Source organism: Sinocyclocheilus grahami, unplaced genomic scaffold (assembly GCF_001515645.1).
Source record: "Sinocyclocheilus grahami isolate Dianchi unplaced genomic scaffold, SAMN03320097.WGS_v1.1 scaffold2286.1, whole genome shotgun sequence".
Classification (NCBI taxonomy): domain Eukaryota; kingdom Metazoa; phylum Chordata; class Actinopteri; order Cypriniformes; family Cyprinidae; genus Sinocyclocheilus; species Sinocyclocheilus grahami.
The window spans coordinates 47,301-68,914 of record NW_015507465.1 but is presented as its reverse complement, the minus strand read 5'-3'; the positions used below and the strand labels follow the sequence as shown (position 1 = coordinate 68,914).

The following is a 21,614-nucleotide window of genomic DNA, read 5'->3' as shown; positions in this document are numbered from 1 at the left end:
ACATATATTATGTAAACAAAAACCTTTATTTTGGATGCGATCAATTGTTTGACAGCACTAATAGATATATATATACTTACATACTTTTTTTCTCCAGTTTACTCATTTGAATGAATATAGTCAGATAATTGCAATAGTTGTTTTTTTTATGATTTGCAAATGCGATAAATTCATGTATTAATTACCATGTTTATAGTGAGTGTTGTGACCCTACTGAACCTGACCTAAACTGGGTTTGTTTGGTTTCGTCAACCGTAAACCTACTCTGAAACTCAGAGTTTGCTCAACTAGCTTTGTTTAACAGGCCACTGTTTTACTGTTTAGAAAACATTTTGACTGACTGGAAAATCCTTTGTAGGCCGTTGTTACACTAAGGAGCTATTCCTACATGAACAATTTGATGATCTGAATCAGATGTTTTCAATAAAATTAAAATTAGCAGACACTTTTATCCAAAGCGACTTATAGTGCATTCAGGCTATATATTTTATTTTTTACCAGTATGTGTGTTCCCTGGGACCAAACTCACATCCTCTTACACTGCTAACGCAATGCTCTACTACTGAGCCACAGGAAAACAATAAGCTTGTGCACAATAAGACAGACATATAAAATATAAAGAGCAGTGGGTCCTCAGAAATGGAGGTGAAGACCACTGGCTTATATGATAATGGAATAAATTACAGTAAAGCATGACGGTGAGTAGATAATCATTCAGCCATTCAAACACAGCATTTACGATTCAAGAAGGCTGTCATTAGACTGGCCTGGCAGACATCTCGGCATGGATGAAAGAATATCACTTACAGCTCAACCTGGCAAAGACTGAGCTTCTTGTCTTCCCTGCCACTCCAACTCTACAGTATGATTTTTCCATCCAGCTAGGTTCTTCTACAATTACCCCATCAACTTCGGTCAGAAATCTTGGTGTAACTTTTGATAACCAGCTGACCTTCAAAGACCACATTGCAAAGACCGCTCGATCTTGCAGGTTTGCATTGCACAACATCAGAAAGATCAGGCCCTTTCTAACGGAGCATGCTGCACAACTTCTTGTCCAGGCCCTTGTCATCTCTAGGCTGGACTACTGCAATGCTCTTCTGGCTGGACTCCCATCAAGCACAATCAAACCGGCACGACTCGAATGCAGCGGCACGACTGGTCTTCAACGAGCCCAAAAGAGCCCATGTTACACCTCTCTTTATCTCCTTGCACTGGCTACCGGTTGCGGCCCGAATCAAGTTCAAGACATTGATGCTTGCATATAGAACAGCCACAGGCTCAGCACCCGCCTACTTCCACTCACTACTACGAATTTACATCCCCTTCAGAAGTCTGAGATCCGCTAGTGAGCGACGCCTCGTGGTACCATCACAGAGAGGCTCAAAATCACTTTCCAGAACATTCTCGTTCACCACTCCTGGCTGGTGGAACGATCTTCCCACCCCTATCCGGAATGCTGAATCCCTGACAATTTTCATGCGACAGCTGAAAACTCATCTCTTTCGAAGCTACTTGACTTCAATCATAAAAATTTTTTTTTTTAAAAGTATCTCTCTCTTTATTTATTCCTTCTCTTTCTAGCTTGTACTTATTTGAACAATGTCTAAGAACTTGGTATTACAACCACTTCTTGTGTCTGTTTGCCTCTTTAAGAAGAATCGCTTTATGTATCCCCCAATTGTAAGTCGCTTTGGATAAAAGCATCTGCTAAATGACTAAATGTAAATGTAGACTGATTTCACAATCACTTCTTGTCTCATAAATATGAGGGCATTTTGTTTTAAAATCTCTGATTTAAACTCTGATATATACCAATTAATTCATTGTGTCACACAACTCCTCTTGAAACCACAAACTAACCAATAGCCTTTTAATTTTACATTGATTACTCAAAAAAAATGTAATTTCTCCAACCACTTGAATTGTAGCTCTAGAACCAACCAATCTCATCTGCTTCAGTTCAAATCCACAACTATCATATGGCAAGTGTAATTTATTAAGCATGTAAGTGTGCATGCACAAGTAAGATGCTGCAACTGGCATTATCACAGCCATGGCTTATAAGCTCAACATAGTGTTTACCTTTACTCTTCAGCACAACTCTAACCACAAAAATTTAACATTACAGAAACTCTTTTAAATGTCAAACATTTCACATCAACAGCATTAAACACTTTAGGTCTTTAGCTTTACTAAAACACATAAAATAACATTCAGTATTAACATTTATTCGCCTTATCCAGTCCTATGCAAAGCATGCTGGGAACTGGAAATCCAAAGGTCCAAAGATAAGACAATTTACTACAACTTCATTTTTTAATAAATTCAATGATCACAAAAAAAATTGAGTTGTTTGCCTCTTAAAAGGTTTACTTAAATCGATAAATTAGATTTTTTAGAAACCATGCATTTATTTAAGTTGTAGGGGAAAGGTCCTCTGAATTACATTTTAGAGTGCAATAACCACACTTGTCTACAGTCTATAGTATAAATAGGTGCCGGAACACATCATCCACTTCTTCGTCTGAAGCTTGCGTCCGCAGCATGGCAAGAAAACCCAGAGGATGCAGTGTCTCGTTCCCTACTCAGGGAACCATGGTTACATAAGTAACCTGAGACATTCCCTTTCAAGGGAACTTCAAACTGCGTCCTCTAGGGGTCGCTATGGGGAACGGTATACCCATGCTGCCATGCTGAGGGGAGTGCATGCCAGAACCATGGCGAGCACTAAGTACCAACTCTACCATAATGCCATGGGAGTCGTCCCTGGGACGTTAGACGGCTGTCAGTGACATTATTCCCTACGGCCAAAGGCCTAGGCTACATACCCCAAAAAACGTACCTGTTAGGGCCAGAACTCCTGGGCCCGGGGTAGAGCTCAAGGCTTGGAATCAAGAATAGATTCCTTTAAGGGAATACAACCAAGAGCCTAGAGTCATACTAGTCTTGGCCTGTCACACAGGGGCTACCGCACTCTGTATATGCTGAAGGACCGTCTCAACAGACCCCTAGTAGCAACACCCTGCTAAAGTGGGTATCCAGAGGATACATAGGTGGAGTGGTGCCCAAGGCGGAACCGGGGTTTTAAACCACTCAGAAAGAGCACGAAGCCGCTGCGCGTAGCTCTTACCATACAGGATTCTAGAAAAGAATGCAGAATACTTGCGTGCGAACTTACCACAGTGTGGATTTTAGAAAGTGTACAAAGACTTCACGTGCTCACTTACCATAACATGGATTTTAAACAAACCCTTCTATGGGGTTCTCGTGGCACTCTGAAAGAGCAGCCCATAGAAGGAATGGTGTATCCCAAAACGCTATGTCTGAGAAGTATCAACTTGATCTTAAGGCTTATAATGCTGGGGTGGCTAGCAGTAAATCTGTAGCTGAGGGAGCAAACATCCAGCTCTCAATCGAGAGGGAGCTCGACCTACAGCATGTTCCACAGGTGGAACAGCTAGCAGTTACTCAGTTGAGGGAGCAACACCCCTAGTGCTCAAAGGAGAGGAGGCTCGACCTGCAGCATATTCCAAAGCTGGAACAGCTAGCAATAATTTACTTAGCTGAGGGAGCAACACACCCAGTTCTCAGTCGAGAAGGGAGCTCTACCTACAGCATGTCCCAATGCTGGAACGGCTAGCAGTAGTTTACCTTAGCTGAGGGAGCACAAACCCAGCTCTCAACGAGAGGGGGCTCGACCTACAGCGTGATTGTAGAATCAGAAGGGTAAGAATTCTGCAAGCTAGCCAAACACTCAGCGCATCAGAGAGGCAGAGGAAGGGCCTAATTTGCCTGATGCTGCTGGTTCCAGGTGCTCTGGAAAAACAGAGAACTCAACTTCTCATATGAGAGGAGAACTCTGAATTCAGAGGAAAGTGTGCTCATTCCAGGTAACCCTTAGATAAAAGGGGAGCACTGCTCAACACTACCACAAGAACAGCCCATGGAGCGAGGAATCCAACTCATCAGAGAGAATTAAACGCTCGAAAGAAAGCACCATGCTCACAATAACCCTCAATGGTGAGGGGAGTGATGCTTCCAAAGTGTCGACAGAGACACACTAGTTGAGTGGAGCCCAAGGTACCGGGGTCTAAACCGACTCAGAGAAAGGGAACGATGTAATAACGCATAACCCTTACCTTACAGGATTTTAGAAAAGTGGGCAAAGCATAATGTGCCCACTTACCACTTATGTCAGGAAGTATGAAGCCAAAACCCGGCTTATCGTACCAGCTGGACATATATATCGACGAGTGAGATAAACACTGCGAGTCGAGCACCCGGTTTCTGAATCCAGCAGAGGGAGTGCTCACCGAGGACCTACCCTGGAAAAGGACAGAAACACACAGGTCCCGGGAAACACTGCAAAGAAAACTAGCTGAAGGGTTATATACTCAACCACCAGCACATAAACACATATATATATACACACATATATATATATATAAATATATTAAGAAATGTATCGTACTCACCCACCATGGTTCCCACGCCGGAGCCTTGTCCGGAGAAGCCTCTAGACCGGACCATCAGTAAGGTGGTCACTATTGGCGTTTTTCCACTGCGTGGTACGGCACGGTTTGCGTTTCCACTGCAGTTCAGTACCGCTTTAGAGTGGGTGGGATTATTCACATGTCGTTATAGTTGCGTCGCCTCTACTACCACGACTCCTAAAAAAAACGGTTTAATTGCGCGTCGCCCCATCAAGCTCTCGCTGGATCCGCTCCTCTGCTATCAACGAGAGGAACGTCTGTTCTTCCGCAACAGACAATAAAACTTTTTGGTTGTTAAAAAAGGTGCGCTCGTTCCAAACAGTTGCGTTTGATCCTTCGCTGGCTGTGATGATTTAAATCTAGCGGTTCTTTTGTGTTTATGTCGCAAGTTCAGTGGTAGTCACAGGTAGTGACAATTCTCTCCGGCCAATCTGTGATCAGCAGAGTTTACACATCACGTTTTGGTAATGGTACGGTTTACTTGGAACTCCAACCGAGGTGGTACTAAAAAAAGTACCAGGTACCAGGTACTGTACCCAGTGGAAAACCCCCAAAAAGTGAACTGTACCAAGCCGAACCGTGCCATACCATGCAGTGGAAAAGCGCCATATGAAGCCATAGAACCAACCAAAAACATCATAGGTCCAGTAGGAGACTGTTATGCAGGAAGTTTCCACCTAACCTCGGTCAGGTGGAGAGATGGTGGTTACAGGGGAATTAGGAAGGGGAAGATAAGGGTAGATGTTAAAACCCCCCGAGGGAAATGAGTAGATACTCAACTATCACTCCGATCCGGACAAAAGCGCTGACGCCTTGTCTGGATCACATCCCTTAGGTCTTGCCTACCTCCCTTTGACCCGTGATACTTCTTACCCCTAACCACAGGTGGGGGAGGAGCGTGAGTTGCGACACTAGCCTTCTGTGCTCGTCTCTGATCCTCAAACTGAGGATCAAATAAAACCCCTAGGTTGTTCGTGCTCAGACCTGGACTTTCCGTGAAGGCCGCTGAGCGTGCCTAATACGTAAGGCAAAAACCGGCACATCGAGAAGAAAGCCCCTCTCTTTTTCCCAATATCTGCTAGGTTCATCCAGAGATGTCCCTCTGCCACTACCATAGCCGCCATGAACCTGCCACCAGCAGAGGTGGCCTGCTTAGTAGCACGGAGAGCGAGATCCGTGGTGCGGCGCACTCTCGCAGTGCACGCCGATTGCCACCTCGGAGACATCGCGTGCATGCTCTTTGCCCAAACAAATAACGCATAGATCGTGTGTCATCAGATGTTTAAACAACGACAACACGGATGCACACATCCTCTAAACGTTCTGCTAGTGCTCGCCATAATAATAGGATAGAGATCGCTCTTACCACATTCAAATGCATGCTTCAAACAAAACAGTCAGTGAAGACGAAGAAGAGGATGATGTATTCTCCCGGCACCTATTTATACTATAGTCGCACCGGTAGGGACGTCATGGCTGCCGCCGGCCAACGTTTTGTTGGTGTTTTTTCAATGTATGCTTCAGACACGGGTCACGACATAGCGACCCCTAGAGGACGCAGTTCGAAGTTCCCTTGAATGGGAACTATTAATTACCCGATGGGACAAACTACATCATAGCATCTTGTTGATCATGTTATAAAAATGCAACAAAGTTTTTACAGAGCTTTATTTACACATTTTGTTTTTCAGTATTTATATTAAAATAAACATCCAAATGTAAATGCAAAAGTTCCAATGTAACTGAAGTTCCTGTGTTTGTTATTAAATGATAAAAAGCAGTTGTAAAAGTTTTACAAAACATGCACATTCATCTCTGCACCAATACAGTGTGCACTTTATGGTTTACTGCCAAATTATGCCTAATACATAATGTCAGCTCCTGAACATGATGACGGATGGGATATGCTTAGCCTCAAATACTACTCCGATGCTGTAAATATGCAGCAAATGACCAACTGACAGACATCATTTTAAGAGAGAAATCTTTATTCTATAAAATAAGTATCTCAGACAGTTCTTTCACCTTTATTTTCTACAGCAGTCTTAGCAAACCTTCAGAGTCCTCAGTTCAAGTTCTCTGCCTTTGGCAAGGACTAGGGCATAATGATGCTCACTTTGAATGGTATTTACCCAAGATAAACAATTTTGCAGATAAGTTGAGAGAACTATTTCAAAACTTCAGAAATATAAATGCAGTGATAATCATATTAAATGATAGAAAGGGTTAGTGATCTTAGTCAAGTAAACTATCAGTAAAATATAAAAGTAAAATCTGCACGGAGAGGACTGACCTGTGATGCAGAGCATGCAATGTGTTATTTTACTCTCTTCTTAACTCAATGAGGCTGTATCAAATGAATGATGCATTTTCCGGGCAGAATAATTAAAATGCCTTGATTCATACAATCAGTTAAGTTCAAATTAGTAAAAATTGTAATGCTAATTTACAAATATGAAATATGTATAATATAATATTACCATTTGCAACATCACAGCCCAGAACTTAGATAGCTACTGTAAGCAATTTATCTTAGATAAAAAAATGATTAGATATGATCAGGAAATCTCTAGCATTGTCTAGAGTTTATCACACTTTCCAGAATTATAAAAGAGACATATGCAGAGTCATTTACTGAATTATTCAAATACACAGCAACAGAAAAGTTACATGGCTTTTGTGCACAATAAATGCATTGCATCAAATAAGTACAGTTGAATACACTTAATATAAAGTGAGTCCACTTTTATTTAGCAATTAACTTCTGCTACCTAAACCAAATCAATATGTGGTGTGACCAGGGAAACACCTAACACTCTCTGCTGTCAGGTTTGCATCTCTCACTCCTAGGCCCTGTTTAAGAAGCATTTTCATTGATCTGATCACAAGTGGACAACACTAAATACTGTTGTAAGCGGTGTCTAAAATATTTTGAGCTTCACCGGATTGCTTTATTGTAAAAGCTCATGTGGTCGAACGCATCTGAACACCCGCCTCCTCTCTGCCTACTGACCTAATTGTTGTTAAGTGCACTAGCTAGACGTAATTTAAACTTTGCGATTTGAAACCATGCTTTAAGTTTGAAATAAAAAAAAAAAAAGTAAAAAGCACAGTGTTAACCCTGCATCTTCTCACTGTGACCAGACACCACAATCCAGCCAGCATAAGACTCTGTGTGACAGCAGGTGCCTAAAGAATATATAATTGACGTGTAAGGTAATACAAAAATAATTAAATATCCATAATAATATCCATGACATAATATCTCTCCAATTGATTTTAGCAGGATTTTTTTATTATTAATGTCTATATAAACTATGTACAAACTGTAAATGACAGTTAGTATTGTATGGCATTTCATGTATACGAGACATCAGTATGAAACCCAGCTCTTCCCAAGCATGGTCAGAAACACAATAATGGTCACTAAATAAAGAACCAAGAAAGTCACATCTATGATTCTTGCCACTCGAATCCAGCACAGTGATCTCTGCATCCCATTCTGATCTCTAACTGAGTCTGGGGAGTTGTGCAGGTCTCTTACAATATCTATAAGAGGGAATACAAAACATGTCTGCTCTGAATAAACACTATATGTAGTGTGGTCTACATTATCCCATATATACAATTCTTCAGTGAAGAATAATTGCTGACACTTTCATAGAAAAAGTAGAATAATAATAAAAACAAATAAAACAAAAAAATAGATAGCATGTGATTTTGATGAGGTTTATTCAAAGGTCAATTGTATTTGCTTTCCTTTCTCCTGTGTACCAGAATGACAAAGCAAGCAAATCTTAAACTTAATTCCACTAATAAACCTTAATTTGAGAACTGAAAGTATAAGATAAGAAAAAAAAAATCACATAATCGTATGCTGTCTTGACTCTTACCATCTCGGCCACTAACAGCAGCTGTGTTTTCCACTGATCTCTTCTCGGCTCCTTTAGCCATCAGGAAAGACACAAGGATGGTCTCCAGAATGCTGAAACCAATGAGACTGAAAATCACACTGCAGTAAATGCCTGTGAAGAGAACAAACTATGATGGAAACAGCTGAATTGCCTTTGAAATAGCATTTTTTGTTTGTTTAAATCATGTGGAAGCGGAGGCATGTGGTATTTCTCTACAGTTCTTTTTTTTTTTTTTCGGGTTAAAAAATACTTTCTCATTCCCTTAAATATAGAGACAACTATAAGTAAATCATTAGTTGGTTGCTATCCTTAAAAAGTGTAAACACTCTGGCTCTGTGACCCTCTCCAATAATTGCTTAAAGGGGACATCAGATGCCCATTTTACACAAGTTGGTATGATTCTTTAGGGACTTCATGAAATGCCGGTAACATACTTTGGTTAAAATTCCTCAACGTTAACCTGCTGCAAACTGAAAAGCTCGCTGGATGACAGAGGTTCAGACTCAGACAGCCCATAATAAACTGGCTGCATGTTTTCTTTTCAGCTTTTCTGAGCTGGCAGACATGCCAGAAACCTGACTGAATGCAAGAAAAGCTAAAAAAAGAAGAAAAAAAAGAGAAAATTTAATCCAATGTCCCCTTTAAATACTACTTAAAGAATGTCCTTAAATGTCCGTGGTGAGTGCAACTGACTCACCTATTTTTTATTTCATAGGAAAAAATTAATTCTCTGTACTCTAGGTTAAATGCCTAATTCGAACCATCCAACTTATAGATTGCATTTTTAAATAATTTAGCCATGATGAGCATGTCAGTGTTAGACTCACCAATCAATGGGATTGCATTAGCTGTAGAGGGCAGCGTGTCGTTAAGAATCAGCAGCAAAACCGAAATAGACAGCAGTAAAGTCACTTTAAAGCTCAGCTTGTCTGCTCCACTTGCGTCAATGAAGAAGGACATCACATCCAGCACAAGGAAGAAAAATACTGGTATTATAATGTTTATGAAATACAGTAGAGGTCTCCTCTTGATGGTGATCTGCCATGGACAAACAGAAAATGTCTAAACAATACAGCAGTGAAACCAAATCAGTATTGAAATCAAGAGCAAGTGTGTTAACAGTTTTGTTTGCAGAATAATACAATATAAAATGAGAGAAATTAATTCAACATGAATTAATTATAATAAAGGCAGAGCCGTATTGGCCATTTTATTGCCACAGAATGTGTGAAAAGTATGTGCCAAAATTTAAAAGCGTTGGTTAGAAGTGCCAGCTTGCATGGAGAGGTTGTTGGGACTCCAGAGACACCAGCAACTTCAAAAACCGGTCTTTTTAATACAAATTGCATGAGAACTGTGACTTGCTTAATAATGTGGAACAATCTCTTTAAGAAGACCTGGCAAACTATTTAAGAAACCTCTCTGAGATTGATGACAGTTATCAAAAAAAATATGAAAATATTTCCTTTTTATTTCCTTTATAATACATAATAATTTGGAACACAGTGTATAGTTTTCGGTAGATATACTGTAGATATAATGAAGTCTCTTATGACCACCATGGCAGTATTTATTTGATTAAAAATACAGTAGGCTAATATTGTGAAAGATTATTACAATTTGAAATAACTATTTTCTATTCGGAGCAGGGAACTCAGGGGGCCATGGCAGAGCAGCTTCCGAGGCTGCGGCCCCAGCCCCCACCCCGGCCTCTATGGCTGGAGCCCTACTACCCCCCCCCCCACAAAGAAAATCCTTTGAGAGGATAGCGGGCTCTAAGGCCAAAACCGGGGATTGAACTGCGGATCAGGAGCCCTCCCTGGGCTCAACGGGGGATCAGGATCCCTCCCTGGCCTCGACTCAGGGACAGGAACCCTCACTGGGCTAAACTCGGGGACGGGAGCCCTCACTGGGCTAAACTCGGGGACAGGAGCCCTCCGTGGGCTATACTTGGGAACAGGGGCCCACGCAGGAGCGAGCTCTGGGGCTGGAGCCAATACTGGAGCAAGCTCTGGGGCTGGGGCCGACACTGGAGCGAGCTCTGGGGCTAGAACCAACTGCCTTTTTCTCCTCAGGTTTCTTCTTTGGTTACGGGTGAATTGGGCAGCCGGTGTCCCCAACACCTCACCACTTTTTGCAACATCTCATGGCACGCACGGTCACAGAAACATCTCCATTCGATAAGAAATTAATTGGTCTGTGTTAAATAACAGGCGTCTATCGCTGGAATGTGTTATGGCGAGTGCCCGTTGGTGCTGTTATTAGTTCTCCCTTGGCACTCGTGCACAATGCGCAGTCTTCACACAGACGATCGAGTGCTTCGTTCTGGTAAAAGCACAAAATGAACACTTTTGGTTTTAATGAGGAAAAAATAAACTATACGAGGGTGAATTAGAACCCAGAACCTCAGAAATGCGTGACAAAAATTCTGCCACTAGACCATTAAATCACACAAATAATAAATGCAAATTTATATATTTATTCACTACTGTTAAGACTCTCGCCGGTAATTATATTGTATTATTAATATTTATATTTATATTGATATAGTCATTTCGTCGTCAGGGGCAGTGATCCCCCTGCTGCACGGGCCCCACGGGTCTGTAGTTACACCACTGAGTCCCAATCACTGATAAACACAAAATTTGCATGTTGACTGTAAAAATGAAAAAAAAATATATTATAAAAGCCATCATTAAAATAAAAAAAATAAAAAATCCATCAAAAAAATGTTTTTTTTTTTTTTTTTATCAAACTTTGGCATTTAATCTTTACATGTTATTTTTCCTGATATAAATTGTAAAATTGAAAATAAAAGCTTTTTTTTTTTAAAGAAAAATATGTTTGTGCAGGATGTGCGGGAATTTTGTATGCCCCACCCTTTTAAAGGTTAAAATGAAAATCAAATTATTTAGTTCTGGCACATGTTTTGCACACTCTCGGTGGTAAAGAATGGCCAGATGGCCAGGCTTTTTTAGCATTCTAGTTATACATTTAATTTTAATAATTAATCTTGCACGCTCTGTGTTCTGTACCTTGTATATCAGCAGATCCTGTAAATAACCTAGAAGAGCGGCATTAGATTTAGAAGCATCTATACTGAGGAGTTCCCACTCTCCCTGAGCTTGAAAGAACTCCTTGGATTCATGCGTAATGTTTTTATTATCAGAAAATGGATCGATGGTAAGCTCACCAACTGTGAGAAAACAGACAATAAACAATTTCCTTGATTTATTTTTTTTTACAATTAATTTATATAAAAATATTGTGTTTTGTCTTGGATTTTAGATGTACTTGAATGCACAGCAGAGTGAAGTGTAATATTGCAGATTTGGGTGTCGAAGGGAAATCTGTAGAGGTCCATCTTACAAGCAGTAGTCAGAGCAAAAATATCAACTGAGACTGACAGGTCCCAGCAGAGCAACTGCAAATATGGAGACTCCTTTGTTCCAAACTCTGTTTTGATGCTAAACAAACAACAACAACAAACTGTAATACTGATCGTGACTGACATAATTAAAAAGACAAAGCATAATTAGAGGGCTATACACATTTAATGTAATTTGTACAGACTACTGAAAATCATTTATGTGAAAAATAGAGCTAAAATGTTTTAGAGATATGTAAGGATTTGTTCAGACAAGCAACAAAAAGCATTTCATTTGGCTGGCGTGATGTTTCTGAACAACGTGCACTAGGCGGTTAGCGAATCACAACACACTGGGCCAGCTAACCAATCTTTGCAAATTTCTGAGGGAGGGGCTTCATAGATCCAGGAAAGCAAAAGACCGTTTTAGGAGACCGGAAAAAGCGGTGTAGAATAAAAGTAAAATATGTGAAAAAATTATGAGATTTAAAAAAAACTAAAACAAAGCATGAACACATTACAGTGCACCCCATAAACACAATCAAGCCTTCGAAAATAGCCGGTCGACCACCCCTTTAAAATAACACTGAAGCAGTAATAGATTTAATGAGATAATAAAGGAATGACTGAGCATTAGTGAAATGCAGCGGTTGCTGCATTTGAGCACTAGACCCTTGAGTGCTTTGTTATTTTTTATTTTATTTATTTATTTATTTTTTGGCTGTCGTAGCTAGTTGTTGTATTAGTGTTTTCAGAAATAACTTTTATTACATCAGAAAAAGTCTTCTTCTTTTTTAACGGCGGTTGGCATCCATCTTATTGGTGCATTACTACCCCCTTCTGTTCTGGAGTGTGGATCAGTAAGTAAGTTCACAATCTATTTCTACTATAAATTAGGGATAGAGGGGGAGGAGAGAAAAAAAAAAAGAACCCCCCAATTCCAAAAATACAAAATACCCAGTAATTACCCTTCCTTCCTTACCATCATATCCTATAATAAAGCCCAGTTTCCCTTAAATGCATTCAACAGTTCTCTAACCTGAGCTCTTTCCGGCATACTTAGGGCTGATTTTAAAGTAAGTTTCTGCACCCCTATTTCCTTAAGATTATTTTCAATCTTCTCTCTTTGTGTCTTGTATTTCCTGCACTGTAGAATTACACATGCTCCACTGACTTTTCTTCCGTCACACAGACCAGACTGCTGTGATCTGGACCATTATTTTAAAGTGAAAAACACGTTAACTCCTCAGTAATTACTCAAGTAAATTAATAAGGTATTTACTTTATATCTGACATACTGTACAGTCATGCATTTGTGTGAAGCACTAGTGATATTTCACCAGTAGATCTTTTACTTATTTGGGGAATATCAAATTCATAAATTAGTTTCCATAAAGAACCCAATTGTTCACTTTTAAGACGTTACTGTTGTGATTAGTAATTAATTGGTTATTCTTTATTAACTTGTCATAGTTCACAAGTAATTCTCAATGAGGATATTTTTATTTAATAATGATCAAATATCTAATAAGGAACTACATTTGTCCTAAATTTGCTACTACTTACTGCTTAGTTAATCTTGCTTCTCTATTAGTTAATAGTATTAAGTTAAGTGTTAATGTAGTACTACCTATTACTTCCTGCATAGTTACTTGTTAACAACGGACCATTATTCTAAAGTGTTACCGAAAATTCAGCAAAAATAAATAAAAAAATACAAATATATACCTTTCTTTGATAATAATATCTGGAGTCCAAAACATATCTTTTGTTGCTGGAACTGCGTCAATTCCACAAAACTGATCGTACTGCCACTCCATGTTATTGCTCCAAGCCTGCAAAGTTATGAATATAAGGTTCACGGTGATCATCAAAGGGCCAGTCCTTCTCAAGTTGGTTGCTGTACCATTTGTCTTTCTTTCTTCAAAAACTCTATGCATTTGTATTGCAAAATCACCAGTATTTTTTTTTTAACAAAGCAGTCATCTTTGTGTCATGACCAACAACAAATTTCAGTTATACAGGCGTTTATGGACACCTCAGTATCTCAGCATATGATGCACGCTAAAGACACACTCTTGCCTGAGAGCATGCACAGTGAAATCCTCGAGCAATGCCAAGTGTGCTGTCTTCAAAACCAGTTCAAACACAATAAACAGCTTTCATAGAGTCCTCTTATTAGCAAAGTCATTGCATATCTGCGCTGTTATACAGAGATACATTGCAGCTTTCTTTTTTTGGAAATTTTGAATAAATTTCAATATGATTTATTTTCTTAATTATTATGAAACCCAGATGAAATTCATCTTTCTTTTAACAGCACATTTATGTTCAGTGTTCAAAAATCTATGTTCAGTTTTCAATCTCTGCATCAATCTTCTGCGCCAACTTCAGAATCCTTTCTTCGGGGATCCTCAATCTGTGTGTTACAGATCGTCCGGATCTTCTGCACAGATTTAAGAACTTTCACATTCCAGGCTCCTTAATCTGTGTGTTCAAGACCAAGGACCTTCCCAGTGCTCAGGAGTTCATTGTCCACAACCTTTGTGTTCAAGATTGTTTAAATGGAACCCAGCTCCTTTCTTCCTGCAATGTGGCCAAACACAACACGTGAAAGACGCCACTTCTCAGACTCAGCACATGACCAGGCGGAATGTAAATCTAATTTTAACAGACCTCTTTCCAGACACCTTGACATTTTCTCAGTTTACGATTTTCTAACTTACATTCGATTTTGTAGCTGATGTCAGTTAATTGTTGAATCCAGAAGAAGGTTTACATTGTTAGGCTCAGATGAACTACAGTTTATCTTTTCATAAGTGACTGAGCTGGATGTTATAAAGTGCAAAAGATTTATGAATGCTAGTGACTGAGTTACAACATGTAACTGCCATAGTAAAAAAAAAAAAAGCACATCCTGTTTGTTTTCTTTATTTTACAAAGGCACAGTTTTGTTCTTATTGTGTGTAGGCTATATATAAATAAAAATAAAACATGTCATACTCCTAACTTTATTTATATGCCATTGGTGTTTGGTGATGAGTTTTTGGCTCAAGGTCTGCATTTAAAGTCACACGTGTTCAGCTGGGATTAGGACTTGGCTTTCTGCAGACAGTCAAGTTCTTCCACACTGACTGAATCAATCATTTCTTTTTTAACCTTGCCTTATACACAGAGGCATTGTCATGTTATAATAGAAAAGGGTCCTGTCCAAACAGTTGCTATGAAATTAGAATAACACAATTCCCTAGAATATTATTGCTTAAACATTAAGATTTGTACTCATGGAAATGACTAAAGTAGTCAAACCTGATCATTAAAAGGGGGTGTCCCAATACTTTTGGCAATATAGTGTACATACACACACTCTAAAAAGTGCTGGGTTATTTTTTAACCCAAATGCTGGGTTCAGCTCGTTGGGTCATTTTATTGGGTTGTTTTTAATATTTTAATATTTTTACCCAGATGCTGGGTAGTTTTTCTGTAATTAAGTTGTTGGGTCATTTTTAATGCTGGGTTATTTTTTCCTACCCAACCACTGTTGTGACCCTGTCTCCGATGAAACAACCCAGCTGCTGACTTACAGTCAGAGCGTGGGCTTTTTGAGTCTTCTAGGAGAGAGCGGTTCTCAGCGCCGCTGATTTGGTGAACTTCTTCAGCGAAATAAAGGTTTGTATACATTTTATTTCATTTATAAAGTCTTTACTGTGCTGTAAATTGTATTATTTTATGCAACACAACATAAGGACGAGATGTCAGTCAGCAGCGGTCACTTTGCATGATGGAAATGTTTTTGCCTTGCATAACATAAATGGATTTTATTCGTTATAGTACTGAGCTTAAGTTAATTTGATGTTAAAATATGTTCTCTAATCTCAGTACTGTTTGGTCATGGGCAGGTTTTGGAGTCAGTCATGGCATCTTTCAGCTATAAACAGCAGCCCTTCAACAGCTCAGATTTCAGCGATACATCGGCATGAGAATCACTATTTCGGTGAAAAGCGATTACAGAGAATGGTTGAATACACTTACAGAAAATTAAAATGCTACTTTTAAATGTTACAATTTTTATGTCTAAAATGCTTGTTAAACGACTTTAAATGTAATATTGTAAACTATACTGTATTCACCCAAATAAATTCAATTTGTCTTGTATTTTGTCCATGGGTGTTCTTGCTTAATAATAAATGTTCATCTTTTGATTATTGCTGTTGCCTCTAGTATGACTATGTGTGTGTGTGTGTGTGTGTGTGTTGTTTTTAAGCCATCATTTTTTAGAGTGTACCTACCTACATACATACATACATATCAAATTCAAATATTGTATGCTGTCACCATATTTACACACAAACACTGTAGTGTGTATTTTACTCAACCAAAATTGAAGAGGAGTATTTAATAGTTTTACTGGAGTAATAATTTGTAGGGTATATGTAATTATATTTAAGTACTCGATTTGTGTACTTCTTCCACCACTGGGGTTCTGTAATCACCTGTATAACCACAATTTTTTATGGGCCATGACACAAAAACCAGCTGTGGTAAAACCAAGTGAGATTTAAAAAATGGTGGTTTAGCATTACCAATACATAAAGCTAATCACTCAAAACAAATTAGGAACAATAAAAATGGTGAAGCAACTTCTTAGGATGCAAGAGTTAAATAAACCGAGAAACATTTAAATAAGAGCAAAATATCGTAACAAAACAATAAAATAAAATAAAAAACTTACAGTCATCATTTTGACCTGTGTTGAGAGGCTCTGGGCTTTTTCATTCTGCAAATCAATTAAGTGTTAAATAATGACATTACAACTGTCTGACACTCATGACTTGTATAAGAAGATAAATCATGCTGGATTCATACCACTTCTATGATGGATGTCACATACAGGTCCACATAAACATCAGTAGGAGGGTCCATGAAGTAGGGCAGTAGGTGGGTTTTTGGAACGTCAGTCTTGTTCAAGCCGAGATGTTCAAAAAGTGCCTTATAAGCAGTACCATAAACTGTGCTTTCTTCGCAGTTTGTAAAAGCAGACACCCATCCTGTGAAGATAAGACTTTATTACATACTGGGGTATATTCCAGAAAGCAAGGTTCATTTACTGTCGCATATACCCTGTTATCTCGGTTGTCAATTAAACCATGTTTACTTGAGCTGGTTTCAAAATCACGTCCAGGAGTATGTTCAGTCAACTCAGAGGTTCACAGTGAACACACAATAAATTCTTGTGATTAATCCAGAACAGAGTGACAAATTGAAGAGTCACCATGGAAACAGACGCTAAGAAGTTCTCTGGGTGCTGCTGTAAAAATGGCTGCCCACTGCTCTGGGTGTGTGTGTTTGGATGGGATAAATGCAGAGCATGGGTTACCACTTGGCTACAAGTCACATCACTTTCATATTGACACTTGTAACAATAGGTCCACTGAAGGCGAGTTTAAGAACCCAAGTGCAGCTTTATTCCAAAAATAATACAAAATAATCCAAACAGAGACTTGGCATGAACAGACTTGACTCATCAACAGCAGGTTACAACATCAATACACAACAAGAGACAAAGACTACATGAGTGCTATAGCTGCGTCCCAATTCAAAGACCGCATCCTTCGGAGGACGGGTCCTTCAAAGGATGCGGCCAACACAGTCTTCAAAGGATGCTCCGAGTCTAGCCTTTGCAGTATTTCCTGATTGCGCCAGCAGGTGTTCCCGATTGACGCTCCTGTCGTGTAGCAATGGTGCAAGAAGACAGCTGCCATAGATGTTATTAGTTAATGAAAATTTAAAAAACTGGAGCCACAATGGCAGAGTTTTTGTCCCAAGTAAAGGAATGATCAAAATCAAAATGAGAACTTTTGCCTCAGAAAACCTAACAAATGAATCTGTGCAGTGGTATTTTTAGTTTAAGTTTGCATTTTTTAAGACACCTGACTTTTCACATGTGTTTCACTAGCTATCTGAGTAAATTGAAACACAATACTTACATTTATAAGTGTATTCGTCGGCCGCCACAGAACTGTCATTCACTATGTTGTTTGAATAAAAGTCCCGTCGTCACCGGCGCACTATGAATTCTGGGATAGGGTAGGCTGCGAAGGATCCATCTGTTGTATCCTTAATTTTCCTGTGAAACGGAGGGCGCATTTGAAGTTGCGTTCAAATTGTGGCAGCCTTCGTCGTGCCGCGGTGACGTAATCGGCTTTCAAATGCAGCCTTGGGAGGATGCATCGTGAATTGGTATGGTCTTCGTCGCGCAGCAATCGGCCTTCAAATGCAGCCTTCGTAGGACGGGGTCTTTGAATTGGGACAGCTTTCGTCGCGCCACCATGACCCAATTGGCTTCAAATGTGCACTTCGAAGGACATAGCCTATTAATTGGGACGCAGCTTATGCATACCAAACAATCAGGGTTACATGTGTAAGGCATTTCCGAACATCACACAAACCATATGAGAGTCGTAAAAGCATGAACCATGGTCAGCCCAGGCATACCTCTCTCCAATGAGTTCCTGCCTCGCTCTGCTTATCTTTACAAAGAAAATACGGAGATAATGATTTACCAAACCACCTCCGATGTCGACACATTACTAAGACAACAATAACTGACCCCCTCCCATCTGGATTCATTTAAGGTCAGTGGGTTTCGTGACTGGCTTCAGCATAAATAAACCATCTAATGGACCACGGAACAAAGAACCTGGTATCTAGACAGAGTCCCGCACAAAATCACACGGACCTCATGACCACTTAACACATAAATTGATAATCCCGTCAACAAAAGAGACAATTTTATAGCTCCCTGTCCAGCAGGAGAAACTTGGCAGACTCTCAACTCTGACACGAAACTGACCTCAGGACACCTCCCCTTTTCCCCCTTTGCGTTCCAAGGAAAAAGACGATTTCTGAGACAATCGTTGAAAGTATGAAAATATCGGAGCATAGAGTCACAAATAATATGTTGTATGTCTTATATATACTGTATATGCTTGATGTGTTCATTTAATCGGTACAACGTTAATCAGTGTTTATTACCCCTTTTTAGGAAATGAGGTTATTAATATATGTGTGAGATCGGTGAAGTTTAGTATCGAACGGAAACTTAATAAATGGGGGCTCTTGTTAATGTATGCATGCTCCGCCTGCGCAAGAAGGCGATTGGAAGGTCGCGTCATGGGACGGACTTATGCAGCGGAACAAAACTCAATGCAGAACAGATTTGCTTGCTGCTTCTTCTGCTCTCGCCTGTCGCCATGTTAGAGCACCCCACGTGTGCTCACGCGCTTAACATCAAAGCGACCAGACATCTAAAACTCAACACTTTAGTGATACTTCGTTGAAATCTTCAAAGAACTTAAAGTCTTGCAAACTAAGACTTTCAGCAGAACTGCTCAAGCCTCTGCTTCATCAAAGACCAACCAATCCAACGAGGGGTTTTCCAAAGGACGTCATTCCGACGTCACCTCAGCGACCAACCAGTAATGGGGTTCCCTCAAAGACATCCCGGAAGCCCGCATCAGCCACGGAATCACCTCAGCTGTCAACCAGCAGAACGCAAGTAAACGAAAAACTCTCTAATATGCTGAACAGGTGTTGAGTTCACTTAAGCAGTAAATTTAAGACAAAATTCTCTGCTCTGTAAATTCTTAAGGTGAATATACATCACTCGTGAAAGCGAGGTAGAACTATGAAACTCAGTCAACTCGCAGTCTAAGAAATTGTACATGTGTGTGTGTATTTTTGTGTGTTTTAGTTTAGTTTTATGTAATCTAGGATAGCCAATAAAATTCACGTTTCATTTATAAAGAAGGATTGTCTGGTGTCATATAATTTCAAGGTTAAACTGTTGCCAAAGATCCCTTGCTTGCTGCCAAGCTCGTAGCTTACTCATAATAATTACCTCTCTAAGAGCTAACAAATTATCATAAGTGTGTTGACCGTGGCCAGGAAAACACATATTTAATTTGTTAAAATATACTGAGAATCACCGGCTCGCTGGACGACCCTTGATTTAAAGTGTAAACTATCAAATTTAGAATCAGTTCGAATCAGGTTGAATTAGGCTCTTCAGATCCTAGTCCTCTAAAACCTGAATTAATAATAATTAATTCCCTTACAACTGAGTTAATTTCTTACACATGACATAATCCAACCAATGAGGAACAAGACACATGACTTAGCCAACCGATCAGAACATGACACAATGAACAAAGGAACCAATAGCAGGAATACAAGAAGGCATAGGAACCACATGACTAGACAGGAACCATGACTAAACTCCAAAATAAAATTAGCAATGAACAAGAAACACAAACAAAACCCAAACCCCACGTTACAACACTATACACAAAATTCCTAGTGCTAAATTAATTCTCCTCAGAGTTTATTTGAGTCCACACTCAAGAGTGTTAAAATGAACACTGAAGCAGAATCAAACGGCTTCAGTTCAAGATGCTTACTATCAAGCAGATAGTATCTCAAATCCAGTCCGAGGACTAGTTTGTTACGATATATCTCAAAGATGCTTATTTCCATGTTTCCATCCTTCCTCAACATTGGAAGTTCCTGAGGTTTGCTTTCGGGGGTGAAGCATACCAATATTGTGTTCTTCCCTTTGGCCAGTCACTCTCACCCGGCACTTTCATGAAGTGTGTGGATGCTGTTCTGGCTCCTCTGCGACTCCAGGGCATCCGCATACTCAATTACATCGACTATTGGTTGATACTGGCTCGATCGGAGAAGATGGCGGCTCGGCATCGAGATGTCGTCCTCACCCATATGAGAGAGCTGGGGTTAAGACTAAACGCCAAGAAGAGTGTGCTTTCTCCACTACAGAGAACCACTTATTTAGGAGTGGTGTGGGATTCGACCACGATGCAGGCACGTTTGTCTCCTGCTCGTATCGAGTCAATCCTCATGATAGTCAAGAGAGTAAGAAAAGTCCAGTCACTCACTGTCAAACAGTTTCAAAGACTATTGGGTCTGATGGCAGCTGCGTCCAACGTGATACCTTTTGGCCTGCTGTACATGAGACCCTTGCAGTGGTGTCTCAGGACCAAGGGAATTTCCCCGAGGGGGAATCCGCTTCGCATGATCAAGGTCACGCGGTGATGCTTACGTGCCTTGGACATGTGGAAGAAATGTTGGTTCCTGGTTCAAGTCCCGATGGGGCTCCTTGTCATCGTGTAACGCTAACGACAGATGCCTCTCTCATGGGCTGTGGGGTGGTCATGAGTGGCCGCTCTGCCCAGAGTCTGTGGGAAGGCCATCATCTCACTTGGCACATCAACTGCCTAGAGATGCTGGCCGTGTTTTGAGCTCTGAGACACTTCCTTCCAAACCTAAGGGGATATCATGTGCTTGTCCTCACAGACAACACAACGGTGATCTCCTGCATCAATCGGCAGGGGGGTCTGCGTCCGCGCCCCTTTTACAAGCTGGCATGCCAGATCCTTCTGTGGGCTCGGGGGAAGCTCCTCTCACTATGAGCAGTCTACATCCCTGGGTATCTCAATCAGGGGGCAGACATCCTGTCGAGGCAGTGGCTGAGGCCCGGGGGATGGAGATTTGGAGATGGCTTTTCCCCCGATTGTTCTGCTCCCGGGAGTTCTGGAGAGAGTATGCCGGGATGGGGTCCGTCTGCTGCTAGTAGCCCCGTTCTGGCCGGCCCAAGTATGGTTCTCGGACCTGGTGTCCCTCCTCGACGGCTCTCCGCTGGAGATTTCGATCAGGAGGGACCTCCTCTCTCAGGCGGGGGCGCCATTCTTCACCCCCGCCCGGAGTTATGGAAGCTGTGGGCATGGCCCCTGAGGGGGCACAGCTCCTAGCATCTGGTCT

At 40.4% G+C, this 21,614-nt stretch overlaps 1 protein-coding gene across 1 annotated transcript in view; it reads right to left on the bottom strand.

The window, feature by feature from the left end:
• Positions 1-7,852: 7,852 nt before the first annotated feature.
• The window catches only part of LOC107574617 (5-hydroxytryptamine receptor 3A-like), a 19,207-nt gene continuing 5,445 nt past the window's right edge, over positions 7,853-21,614 (bottom strand). Inside the window, exons 2-9 of the mRNA XM_016261060.1 lie at positions 16,644-16,825; positions 16,510-16,554; positions 13,506-13,612; positions 11,705-11,877; positions 11,446-11,606; positions 9,238-9,448; positions 8,390-8,521; positions 7,853-8,045 (exon numbers count right to left, since the gene is read on the bottom strand). Of these exons, the coding sequence (XP_016116546.1) occupies positions 7,870-8,045; positions 8,390-8,521; positions 9,238-9,448; positions 11,446-11,606; positions 11,705-11,877; positions 13,506-13,612; positions 16,510-16,554; positions 16,644-16,825 (1,187 nt within the window). The 3' untranslated portion in view covers positions 7,853-7,869. The remainder of the gene's footprint in view (positions 8,046-8,389; positions 8,522-9,237; positions 9,449-11,445; positions 11,607-11,704; positions 11,878-13,505; positions 13,613-16,509; positions 16,555-16,643; positions 16,826-21,614) is intronic.